The sequence below is a fragment of the Coturnix japonica genome, chromosome 5 (assembly GCF_054131305.1).
Source record: "Coturnix japonica strain WE chromosome 5, WE-NBRP24, whole genome shotgun sequence".
NCBI lineage: Eukaryota > Metazoa > Chordata > Aves > Galliformes > Phasianidae > Coturnix > Coturnix japonica.
In genome coordinates, this window is record NC_140667.1 from 48,262,655 (window position 1) to 48,276,761 (window position 14,107).

Here is a 14,107-nt window from a genome sequence, read left to right on the forward strand (position 1 = left end):
AACTATAGAGTAGAATCATCCAGTAAGAATAAGAGAAGAAAAACAAGTTGAACTCCCTTGCTCCTGAATTAGCCACAGGGATTTTCATTTTCTGCACTTTGATGTGAGGAAGACTGCAGGGGGAACAAACCTAACTACAACTGGATCATGAGGCTGTTGCGGAGACAGAGGAATGGGATAATTCTCTTGCCTGGGAAATCCATATGGGTGGGAAGTAGGTATATTACGTGTCCAAAAGGCTTGATGGACAGGAAACTAAATGAATGCGTAAATGAACAATTAAAGGTGTGTCAGAGAAAGGAGGCCAGAGTTCCACACACAAATGCACTCACACACATACACACAGCAAAAAGCCATCACATACAAAGAACACGGAAAACACTATCTGCTGATAACACATCTACATGAAAGAGAGGAAGGGACTGAAATCTGTTTAGAGATGGAAGGACGAGCTAAACTCTCAAGTTTTAATAACTAAAGCTCATTGAGCTTACTGGCACAGTGGCTTTCATAATCTGTCTCCTGTAAGGAACTACAGAAATAAAGGAGAGGATAAGTCCCACCTTCCTAACAATAACTTATTATTATTTAGTTTACCTAAAAATTACACTAATGTGACTTCAAAAAACATAACTGTGTTAAAAGACATTAAAACTTAAATTGTCAGCATAAGGACTGGGAAAGAACAGCAGTACTTCATGAAAAATAACAAACAAACTCTTCATGTTATGTTTATTTTATGATCTAAGGTGCATAACTTTGTGACAATTGATGCACCCATATATTCTAAACTATTCTACCTTTATACAAGGAACAAGCAAATTCAGATCTCAATGTGTGTTAACAACCGGATGCAGTTCTTCACTTTATTTAGTTAGAAATCTAGGGAAATGATGAATTGTATTACTCCAGGTTCCTTGAATGAGAAATATATACAAATATCTATCACACTTTGAGGTCAGGCAAATTGGAAGGATCTCTTAACCTCCCTCTTCCATGGACACCCACAACTAAATGTAGCTGTAAAACTGACAAACCAAGCCTGAGGAAAAATAAAGTAAGATCTGCAGAAGTGGAAACAAAATGTGTAGACTGAGTAAATGGTACAGCGTAGGCCCTTTCTCCCCTGCAAAATGAGGACCCACCTGTTGGCTGCCAAGTTCCCTGTAACTTGATGAGCAGAACTATCTTTTGGTGCCCAGAAGAGCAGCAGAACTACAAAAGCCAGTGAACACCGCTCGGCCCCAGAACTCAGAGAAAAGAAGGGGAATAGGATGAGCTGAATGGAATTTAGATGGATGCAAAAATGACAGACAAACAAGAAAAGATAATAAACATACACATAGAAAAAAAAGTAAATAAAAAGTACTTATGAGCATCTGACATATCTATAGACATCAATGTAGACTTCTTGGTAACTAATCTACAGAGATTAAAAATTATGCACTTATATGGAGAATGCATGGAGGAAACCAGTTCCTTCACAATGATTGCAACTTTTTTTATTCCAAGTTGAGCACAGAGAGTATTTCCTGTTCCCAACAAATTTTCTTTAGACTCCTCAAAACATTAAGTCATGTATTAGCTTACTAGTCATAAACTAATGCTATCACAATTATAATAAAAAAATGATTACAGAGTAAGTCAAATGTGATGATTATTCTCAGAAAAAAAGTATCTGGGAATTTTGTCCATTATGAACTGAAATACATCTGAGAAATCACAGAACATATCCAAACATTATTCATGGCATTTCAAATCCCAGAATGATGTGATCTTGCTTAGGATGTTTACAGAAGGATTCAGAGATGAAAGTTCAGGAGCATCTGAATTCCCTACAGTTTCAGAGAAGTTCTTTCTATTATGTAACACAATTATTAATCTTGCAGAGATGTTACCCTACATAAACTACCCTTTACTGAGGTGTGAAGAGACTGGGATTTCTAGTTCAGCAAGAATTCAAGAGCTGGTTGTTTGCACCAACATTAGCTTTGGACTGTAATTTCTACCCTACTAATTTATTTTTTTCCCCCTCAAGTTCATTAGTTGGATTAGGTTTTCTATTTTTGAAGAGAAAGATAGAGCGAGCATTTTGGGAAATGCATTAGATGAATTTGGATTATCCTCAGACAGTTTGTCATTAAATCTATTAAACTGACTAACAGCTTGAATTAGATGTCTGCACAGAAGGTGCAGCAAGGCTCCCCTCTCTGACAAGTAAAGAGAACTTTAGGAATGGATGTCTCAGATCCATGAGCTCTCTTAGTGGAAGTGGCAGATATGATAATCTTGGCCCCTTACAAGAAGTTACATACAAAGTTGCAGCAGAAAACTGGGAAGGTATGGATTTTATTTAAATAGTAGCTTTTCATATGATCAAAATGTTCCATGAGGCCTGCAAGAAAGTTTCCTCAATAAAATAAAAATTCCTGCAAATTGCTAGAATTCTTTCTGTTGTCCTCTAGTGAAATCACTTGTTTAGACTTACAGCTGAGTGCCATTAAAGGATCTAGATTTCTAAGACCGACATTGTAATTTGCTCATTTTAAACAAACATCATTAGAACTTGTCTTACGTGAATGGCAGCCTCTTCCAAGTACACTGTTAAATGTTACTAAAAGAAACTACTTAATACTTACAAGCATACATTAAGTTGTATTTGTAGCTCAGATTTGCAGAGCAGACTAAGCCCTTTGTCCTTTAACATCTCAAATAAGGAACTTCAAGTAATAATGTATAACAAATACCTCAGTAATCTGATTACTTTTTCATCTGGACAACTGTTATCATATGATCAGTCATTTTTCCAGGCCTTCCTTCAAGTAAGACTATGATCTATTTTTCCCACTGGCAGCGGCACCACACTGGATGGCTCCCAGTCACTCTCCTGTGTACCACTGACCTCCAGTGGCTACAGCTATATTTGCTCTTTCTCATTGTGCCCAGACCACTGTCATCCCTATGGAACAATCCTTGGGTAATGTGAAGATATCTGAAAGAACATAACATCTAGCACTGTATGATCACTATTTTGTGGCCACTGATATCAAGTGAGAAATGACTAAACGGTAGAGGGCACTTTCTGCATCAACACACAGCACATAATTAAATCAGAAAATAATTTATGTAGAAAGAAGCCTATGGAAGTAACCTGGTTCAATGACCCCTACTGAGAGCTCTATAGGATGGAAATTCCACAGACTCTGGGCAATCTGTTCCAAAGACCAACTGTTCTTACTAAGAAAACATTTTCACCAATCTTTAATTAGAATTTCCCTTTTTACAACTCGTAAAAGAGATCAGGCCCCAGTTACAGCATAATTCCACTTTCAGAAGTTGTCAACAAAAGCAAATTCAGGGAGAAGTCACCTCAGGGAGAAACACTCAAGTTTATACAGTCTCACTTTGTTCTGCAAATGCAAAGCTCTCAGATGAACACTTACTGATACGTATTCTTTTTACAGTGCATTTCACTGTCTGAAGAGACCTTACCCATTCTGTTTTTAAAATTAAATCTTTATTTGGGAGATAATCTGATAAAATTTGTGCATTTAAATAATCTTGTGATTTTAAGCTCCCCGTTATTTAAATAACTGCTGACCATGCACACAGTTTGCAAAAAACAGTAAAAACACTGCATGACAAAATGCCAATTCATAAAATTATCCAAAGCAAATTCCACACAGATTGCATGTAATATTTTTTCCATGACTATTAATTCAAACACAAAAGCAAACACGTATCTAGAAGTCCTCTATGCATGCCACACTTTCAGCTCTATCCAGATATTAAATAAAAAACCAACCATTTCATCATTAAAACAGATACAGTAATACAAATATACCTCAATGAAGAACACTTGGTAACGTTTGAGCTGTCTTCAGTGTTCCATTGGTTTGTATTGATTTTAGGGCTAGTCTAACATTCAGCAGTCCAGTAACAATGAATAAGCCTAATGCATTACGTAAGTGTAAGCTGATTAAATCCTTGATCCTGCAGCCACCGCTTTTTTCCCCTCCCCCTCCCATTTAAAACTTAGTATAATTGAAAAAATCTGAGTTTTGTAACTTTCAAATCCTAAGTTGTACCACTTTTGGCATAAAACCCACAACTTGTATTAATATAATCCCTTCAGGTCCTTCTTGTCTTCTTTAGTAATTTCAGGAACTTGCTAAAAGTCCATTTTAAAGTTATCAGTTCCCCAGTAAATTCTACTTTTATGGCCAAATGTTGTACTTTTTTAGTATATACTGAATGATGCATACATTTTTTATCATATTACAAGGTCTGGCTTGTACCTATAAAATTAACAGCAAATCAAATTAAACAAAGTGATGCTCTCATAACATTCAATATTGCCAAGAAGTAAGGCTAGAAAGCATGCTGCTCATGCCAGTCCTGATTTCCAGAATGCATTGTATCCTAGTTGAATCATATGAAGCACGAGGAACGAGGAGGTCATGAAAGAGTTATGTTCCTCTGGGTCACTGTACTCCCATGATCTCACTACACTGACAATATGACAATGGAAGTAGGATAAACAGATCCATGCAGGAGAGGGGAAAAAAAAAATCCTTCCACTAGGCCCTAATGCCACATATAAAACCTGCTGCTAAGAGCTGAAATCTGACTAAACAACTGAATGGATAAAAAATATCTCACAACTTTTCAGCATATTTAGCTGTATGTGTGAAATTTAGATGCCAATTACCAGGCATCACCATCACTTAACTTGCACAACTGTTTTCAGAATTTAAGGGTTTTGGTTTGTTTTTAAGACATCTCAACTTGAAAATCTCACTAGTTTTGTTATTAAACAAAGAGAAAGCTTCATGTATATTTAGAAATCAATGACGTTCCACAATGATCAAACAAGTATTAATTTGTGAGCTCAACTTTTCTTGAAATTTAAAGATGTTAAAGAACAGTCAGCTGTAACTGTAGTGCCTCAGTAAAGGGAGCAGCACAGCCCCCAGTGAACAAGGCCAGATTATGTCCTGTTCAGTTTTTATTAGAATTGAGGATGAGAATGGACAGAATAAAGTAAAGGGAATTCCATCCAGATATGGAGCATAAGATTTTAAGCCATGCTAACTTTAAAGAGATGCACTACACGTCTCTTGTAAAAGAGACAATAATCAAGCCAGGTTTCACAGAATGCTATAAAACTGATATATAGTGCATAGTGTGGGCCACTTTAAATCAGCAACTTGGTAATATTTTATTTAACCAACAACAAAAACCCAGAACCTGGTGCTTAAACAAGCATAAGGAAGGTGCACTGCATGTTTCTATCTTCTGTAGGCATCTAAAAACATCCTAATCCATTAATACTTCTTCACATTTTAACATAAGAGGCTGAGTCACAAACTCAGTATTAGTGAGTAAAGAAAAGCAAGGGGTGACGGGCAAGGTACCAGGACAGTGTACAGTGTACAATAGAATAATAGAGCTGACTGCTTCCACACACAAATAAGAAAGAGAAAGGCAGGTGATGAAACGCAGCAGTTAGTAAGATTCTGAAGACATTTCATGTTACAGAAGTGTATTTCTTTTTAGATAGAAGTTTGACAGCTATTTATGAAGTCACAATTGAACATTTTCCAATAGTTTCCACAGTAACAGATTCTGCAAACCAATAACTTTTAAAACATTAAATACATGGGAGGAACTGAACCAAAACCTTAATCATTTGTTACATACCCCATTCTCTGCACGCTTTTCCACAGGTATACTTATTCCATTTCTTTGGTTCTGGGTTTGCCGTCCACCTAAAAGTAAAGTATCACACGTACTGCAAAGTTGAGTTTTCAACACAAATGGTTTTCATTCTTGAATCCATACTTTAAAAGAAATTGTACATACAGCTTTTACCTTCCATATTAGGTTATTCTTTGTATGTGGTAGTCAGAAAAGATAAAACATTCACTTCACAGACGTCTCTACTAACAGTGCATATAAGTAGGCCTACTTTCCTGACTTGAGTTTTGGCAATGATAATATATATGAAAGGGAATGTATTGAGCATGACTATTGTAGCTTCACTCTTATATGTCCACAAAAAGAAATAGTTCTAACTAAATGTACTATAAATGACTACATTAGAGGAAGCTTCTCCAATGCTCTAAAAACAACTTTATTCTGTAAATTGATCCATAAGTCAATGATTGATTAAAATGCATGATTCAGAAGGGACATTTTCCTTGCACGTGGCAATATGGCTTCTGGTATAACACTGTTTAAAGCCTAATGATCCAAATGATGAATATTTAAAAAAACTAATTTACATAAGTATAAAACCCTTATTTGATTACATTATTACATAATATATTGTATATAACATAATTTTGGACCAGCTATTTCTGGCATTCTAAGCAAACAGTAGCCACAAGGATATGAAAAGAATCCTCAGATCAAAACAATAAGGTCTCAGATAAAACTTGACATTCAATTGTCAGTGGTCTGATTAGTTCAATGAGTAACGATAATCTCAGCATACAAATATACACTTCATTTTGAGATTTCATTCCTATCCTTCATCCAGTGTGAGTACAATAAATAAAATAACATACAGCCTCTAAATATACCAGTTAGATCAGAAAAATAAGATTTTTTTCTATTGATTCCAGTCTTTAAATAAAGCCCCTCATCTAACATGGCATTGTTTCACACAAAGACCTTTTTTGTACAACAGACCAAAAATATTTCAAGATATAAATTATTACTTCCTATATATAACTTTACTTTCTCTGTACTTCATATATACATATACATATATACATGTACTTCATGTATATATGAAGTACAGAGAAAGTAAAGCTTGTGTGATGTCTCTCAGTGATGTCTGTAAAACCGATTTTAGTTTCAGAGGGATGCAAAGTATTTCACTGAATCTTTTCTCTGGGGGGAACTGAAAGGAAGAACCTTCCCATCCTCTCAAAAAGCAAAGGTGTATTAAACCTCTCATGCATCGAATTTTTCCTTAACTACTAAGCATAACAGAAACCATTCTTACTACAAAAGAATTGCTCAACAGATTGGTAGTAATTATTCTAGAGAAGGGAATTTGAGAACATGAATAAACATGACACTGAGGAATGTTCAAAATGACTTTGGTACAAGGAAGCTGCATTGCATATATCTACTGAAATTTACTGAAAGAACTGATAACTGAACTCACTTCAGAAGACATGTGAAATGTTTCGGTGACAGCGCTACAAGATAAGTCTACTTACCCTGCTCATTACTTTCAGCTGGTGACTCCTCGTGCCGAAGAAAAAATTTCACCTCTTCCCTCCGGGGACCCCATTTCTGTAGGTGGTCATACATCATGTGGTCGAAGGGTATAGGACGTTCTGAAAAGAAAATCAAAAAGCCTATCACAACTATTTCAAATTAGGCAAAACTTTATAGAACTCTCGTTAAAATTAAGAATGCCATTTTTCTAGTAATTAAATCCCTTCGATGTGCTTACTGATATGCAATGACCAAGAAACAAGAGCACACCAACTGAAGAACAGCTGGATAGTTCAAAGCAAGCCTTCTTACTGTAACACAGCTCACTGCTTTACAGCTCTACACAGCCAGTTTGCAAAACCATACCGAATACCAGTGTTTACAAACTCTAGTTTAATCATGTCAGGAATTCCTCATCAAAAGCTTTTTTTCACAGTGATGATCTTTGTACTTTTGCACTCCTTCTGCAGATGGGTATTTTTCTCTATCACTAAGATGATTAATTCAGTCTGAATCTAAGAGTTTCTACTCACACTAAAAACCACATCAGTATATTGACATCTCACCTCCTAAGAACCTGAGCAGGTGCCTCCACTCCATTATTCAAGAAATATACGTGGAATTTCAGGCAAATATTTGAACAAATAAACATTAAGATCTGTGCAACACTACGTCTCTTTGTTTTCCATAGAAGAAAAGTAAAACATTCTCATACTGCAGCTACTTCTTCCAAACTGATCAAATCTATCATTACTAAATGGTTATTTAGCATTTCAGAATGAATGCATATTTCAAAAGCAAACACTTCACCGTGTTTAAATATACTTGTGTTTATTTTTATGTTTTTATTAAGGGTAAGAAAAACCTTCCTTTTAAAGCTTCCTAATATTAAGCAAAATATTAGATTCTTTCTAATCAGAATACAACGATAGCAGAAAAGATTTAATTCACTTTCTTATGTACAGCTCTGAGCATTCAAACCAACATTTAGTCCAGAAAACCAGATTTGGATGGAAACCAGAAGATGGTTTGCATTCTTCGTCATTAAAAGCAAAATCTCCTCTGCCCCTAAAACTCAAACTACAGCATTTCCTACCAGACAAAACACTGCTAGCAATCTATCTCTTCCATATTTAATCCATTTGATACAAGATGATAAAATTATTTAAAAATATAAGTAATCTTCTAGAAAGCCTGGGAGGACGGAACAAAGGAAGGAAGAAAAAGAGAAGGCATAATCATTGTAACTTTTAATAATGAAATTTACCTATATTTGTATGTGTTATGAACTGTGTAATTATATGTAACTCTTGATACTCCTCGAAACTTAACTGTAATATGTAAAGACATTTGGATCACTTGAATCACAATATATTTGTTACAGTAACTGTATTGTCAAAATCTGTCATGTCAAACAGCTTAATCGCATCAACACCTTCATATTCTTTATAACCACAAATCAGCACATCCTAAGGAGCATCTTTAACAATTTCAGATAACACACAAACAGAACTACTGTGTCACCCCCTGCAGAGGGAAACAACTCTAGAGCACCTCCTGAATGAGGAAAGAAAAAAAAAAAGAAAGAAAAAATAAAGGTTATCCATATGTTTTTTTCTTTATTTTCAAAGTCTTTTGTGAAGAACCAAGGATGTGGCTAAAAGGATACCGACCACAGCAGGCACTGAAACACAGGAAGTTGTCTCTGTTGAATGATCACTTGCCCATATGGACCTGTATCCTCTTTTCAGTTCCAGCAAGCAGTACATGCTTGAGGATGCAGCGTAACAAACAGGAAGGTCTGGGGTTAGAAGGGACTGGTTAGGATCATCAAGTCCAAACTCTGGCTCCACACTGTTGTCTAAACAATCCACGAACTCCAGCAGCTCATGGCCATCCCCACTGCCCTGGGCAGGCTGCTCTATGCCCACCACCCTCTGGAGCATCCCCTAACCCTCCTCTCAGCCCCTCCCCTGACACAGCTCCATACTGTTCCCTCAGACCCTGTCACTGCCACACAGAGCAGAGCTCAGTGCTGCCCATTGGCTCCCTGTGAGGAGCTGCAGCCGCCATGAGGCTGTGCCTCAGCCCTCTTTGCTTTGGGCTGTGCACACCAGGGATCACAGCCAATTCTCTTATGTTTTGCTCTCTAGAACCTTCATCCACTTTGTAGCACTCCATTGGACATCCTCTAATAGTTTTATATTCTTCTCATATTGCACTCTGGATTCAGGGATCTGAACCTGACTCCATTCTGATTGTCTCAGAGCAATGGAGCCCAGCACACATCCCTTTGGAACAGAGCTCATCTATCAGTTAGGACTCAGTTGCTGTTCATACAGGACCCAACCATACTTAGCCTTCAAAGCTCTCCTTAAATGCTTGCTACTACCACCAATATCTGCTCATGCAGCAGCTCCACTCAGGCCCTGAAATATAGATTACATCCATTACGAGAACCAAAATTAAGCAGCAAATACACTTTTAGTAGAGATGGGTCTTTTAAACTGCATGCTAATTATGTTCATCAGCTTAGTCCTTACTATATCGCCCCCAAAAAGCAAAACAGACCAAAAATAAATGAAAATCAACACACTGGATTAAAAAATACAGATGTTTTTCCTTTTCTTGACCCTTACTCAAGTGGATTCCAAGAAACGTTGCCAATAGAGTCTGTGCACACAAGGGTAAGGGCAGCGGCTTATTACAACTAGTTCTTGAAAAGGACTTTTAAAAACACGATTTTCAGGTTTTCCAACTCCTAGAGGGAGGTAAGATTTCAAGTGCTCTGAAGTAAATCCACTAAAATTGGAACAAGAATCTAAAGATCACAATGAGCAAAATACCTCAAGAGTTTAGCTCAGAGGACACAGAAGATCTGAAGCATTACGCTTTTTTTTTTTTCTTTCTTCAAGTACAATGATTGCTAGTTAAACTTAGTAAGAATGGAAGCCTGATAACAAGTACCAAGAAACTAGATTTCTGAACAGGGTTGGGCTAATTCTGGAATGGTGAGGAGTGGCTGCAGCATCACTGCTGGTTAAGCTGGTCTCCCAGTACAAGGCCCTGACCCTAGGAACCATTCAAAACCAAACATCCTATTTACATAGAGCATTTTCAGGAATCAAGGCCAATAATTTTCACACATGACCCTGTAGAGAAATGGGAAATACATTTTCTACTACTTTTTCAGTACTTCCACCAAAACAACTTGAAACGAATGTGAAGCCATAAATGAGACAAAGCAGCAGTGAGAGCATCGTTACTGAAGCAAAGAAAAATGATGCAGTAATCATTCTGAGCAACTCAGATAGACAAAAGATACTTGGAAAAGAAACAGGAAGAGGAAAGGGTCGTCAGTGTTTGACACGAGACATGATTTCATCTGTATAAACTGCAGGAAGAAAACACTGATCTGATTTTTTTTGCAAGTCAGGTTAGCACAAAGGAGCGTTTCTGGGAATGCTTGTTATTTAAGAATAAAAAAGCACTGCAGTTAAATGCTTCCCAGTTATCATAGCTTTAAATATATCTGTCAGTAATTGTAAAAATACAAGAGGAAAAAAATAAGGTAAAATAGTGGAATGAGCATAGAGCAGTAATAAATACCAATAGTATACTTCAATAATAAATTCCTCTTTATGTGAAAAGATAAGCAAAAAACAATCATATATGCATATTTCAATCATTGCAAATACTCTCTTAAGATGGAAGTTAGACAAAAATTCTGGAATACTAACTTGAGTACTGAACTTTCTACTTTTCCTTTGAAATGTTGAGAACAGGTGAGTTTAAGTTTCCTGTAAAGACTGAGCCACCTTGGAAGATCAGAATGCACATACTGCAGGGACGTATTAGAAAAGAACTGCAAAGATTGTTCTGTTAGAATGATACGCCTTATATGTAAAGCAGAAAAACTTTTAGGCATCAGAATCTGTTTTTATCCTGATTACATGGATAAAGATATTTGTAATAAACACAGTAATGCTTGCTGTATGTGAAACCAGAATAAAAAGAAACAGATCGTCCCCATAGTCAAGATTTCACTCCAAGATAACAAAGCGTCTTTACCATCTCAGGTTTGCAGCTGTTTACTACAAGGGCACTTCTATTTCCTGCGCAGTCAGTAGCCTCTTACAACTAAGTTCAGGAAGACTAACATTACCAATTGCTGAAGGGCATTCCAGATGTAAATGAAGCAAGATAATTGAGCAATGGGTGGATTTAAAAGGTTGAAACCTATTCTCTTTTGAAACGCACTACAGGTTTCTGGCATGATACCTGTCTTGTGACATCCATACCCATCATAATTTGCAATTGCTGAGGAATGAGGAAGAACCTTCTGCATTTTTTTGCCCTGTCATAGCATGAGAAATCCAAGAGAGGAAACTTCAACCTGAAAAAGCACAAGGTGCTATTTAAATTCACTGACACATCAAACACAAATGCTGCTGTGTTTTTCAGCAATCCAAGAAACTGGAAAAGAGGTGGAACAAAATACTAAAACCAAATGCACTTTGACCAAACCTTATACCACTCAACTCTGAGGAGATTCAGCTTCTTAACTGTAATACAGACAATATCTATTTTACAACTCTTGGGAAGGTCCTCAACCATTTCTTTACCAGGCAAAATCAAACAGAAAGAAAAATCTAACATTAAAATAAATAAGCTCTCCAACTGCTGAGATATTGCAACCCTTTTCTAAACTAGCAATCTCAAATCACTGTTGATGCCAAGTTTGGAAGGATTTCACAATCAGCACCTTACTGGAAAACAAGTAATCTCTCTTTCCTCCCCCTCTAAGACTAAGTAAAATGACATATATCTGAGTTACTTATTTATACACACATATTGAAAAGATTAAGACTGATTATTTTGTTAGATTGATACATTTTAGAAAACAAGCATCTGGCCACACAATTTTTTATTTTAATACCAAAATTAGACTCTACAACCCCAATAGCTTAGAATTATAATAGATGTGTGTTATTCAATCAGATAACCTAAAAGAGATGATCTGTAGAACACAGCAGGTAAGTACATTTGCATGGGGACAGGTGTGACAGATCTGTCTTATAGAAGGGAGAGAGCTGCAATCTGTCCCCTGATCAGTGTAGACTACTTATAACATGTATCAAAAGTCAGCGTTTTCATCCAGTCCCCAACTTTGAGAATTAAATTTTGGTATTAATTTTACTTTTCAAGATTCATAAATCTGAAGAGAACATTCATAGATCTCTCTTTGAGGGTAAGGACTGAGGTGTCAGAGCGAGTGTAATTATTAAGGAGACAAAAAATACTCATTTGCTGGCACAGTACACAGCACCTTCATTGCAAATTATTTCACACTTCCCACTATGAACCATGGTTTGGGTTGTTCGCTGTTGTAACTGTTTTGACTCATGGTTTCTACAGCAGATCTCTGCTTCAGGCAAAGTTATTTTTAAAAACTGCAATGGTAAAGTTTAATTTAGCTCCAAGGAGCAGCTGACAGAAAACTATCATTCCTATGCTCTTGAAAAGATATTTCAATTTGTTTCACTAAGAAACTTATATACTCTTAAGTAAGAAGTTGAGGCCACCGGCTCACAGATTACATATCATACACCTAAGAAACAAAGTGCTTGTCCCAAGATTCCTGTCAGATTTCAGAAACAGGGTGCAGAACACCATTTTAATGATGGTATAGGTCTGTCCAATAGCTCCAGAATGGCTTAGGGTTTTTTAGTTTGCTTTCTTGTTTTTTTCTTTTTGCCCCTATTCTTTTCTAGTCGTTTTCTTCCACATTCTCAGTGAAATATAATCCGTACACTAATCACCTTGAGTGAGACAGATTTGTGATTGCTGAGCCACAAGCACAGTTTGAAGTTTGATATTCCCATTCAACAGGTAGAAGTGTTGGGAAGCATCCTGCTTCTAAGCTTGGACATCTGCTTCAGAGAACTGGGGAAACTATGATGCTCTGTCAAGTAGGTAATAACTGGCCAAAAGCAGTTATCTCCACATTTTATTAACTGTATAATTGATGGAGAGGTAGATGTTAATAGGATCTAAGACACACAATTCACAGGGTAAACGCTAAAATCTAGTATTAGTTCTTCCACCTTTCCCTGGATAAATTTTATTTCTCACTTGATACAAACCTTTACCTTCAGTTAGCTGACAATGCACTATTTACACAAATGAAGTATTTTCTCAATTTTAGAAGTAAACAGAGAAAGTTTGTGCTTGCATTTACTGGGGTTACAAGGCATAAAAGTCTTAAGATGTTGTGGATCATAGGCTAGAGTTTCTTTTGCTGCTGAGAACATTCTTCAGATTTTTTAAGTACATCCTCAAAGCACTTGTGAAAGCAGAAGGACAAATAATACCATATATGTTACACTTTCACAGGCCAGTGACTGCAAAATATTAGGGATAAGTAAGTGCTGTTAAACAAAGTCTGCAGGTCCATCTTATAAACTTATATGATGCACTTGGGATTTATAGCCCTCCCCCCCTATAACCTAAACTTCCAAACTGGAAAATTTTTAACTTTGAAATAAGCTTCATCCTTAAAAGGGTCTTCTCAGTTAAGTCATTTTGTATTTCTTATTCCTAGAACTGCAGAAATGCTCAGCCTCTCCCCTGCTTACTCTGACCTAACTCTTCAAATTCCCATCCAGTGAGAAAACTACTTGTTGAGCCCCATTTTCTCCTTATACAGTCTTAGAACAGTTAGGAAATGAAAAAAACTATTTGAGACTGCTAAAGCTTAAAACTCCACAAGCATCTGAATAATGCAATAAACTTGTCTGCTTCACAAAATGAATAAACAGGCCCTGAAGAAATGACACCCCTCTGTAAAGAATGAAGAATCCTATCTCAA

General features: G+C 36.5%; 1 protein-coding gene across 11 annotated transcripts in view; it reads right to left on the reverse strand.

The window, feature by feature from the left end:
- The window catches only part of PPP1R13B (protein phosphatase 1 regulatory subunit 13B), a 58,974-nt gene that overhangs the window by 24,962 nt on the left and 19,905 nt on the right, over positions 1 to 14,107 (reverse strand). For all 11 annotated transcript variants that reach the window (XM_085549534.1, XM_085549533.1, XM_085549532.1 and 8 more), the window contains exons 3-4: positions 7,236 to 7,355; positions 5,704 to 5,771 (exon numbers count right to left, since the gene is read on the reverse strand). In XM_085549534.1, the coding sequence (XP_085405660.1) occupies positions 5,704 to 5,771; positions 7,236 to 7,355 (188 nt within the window). The remainder of the gene's footprint in view (positions 1 to 5,703; positions 5,772 to 7,235; positions 7,356 to 14,107) is intronic.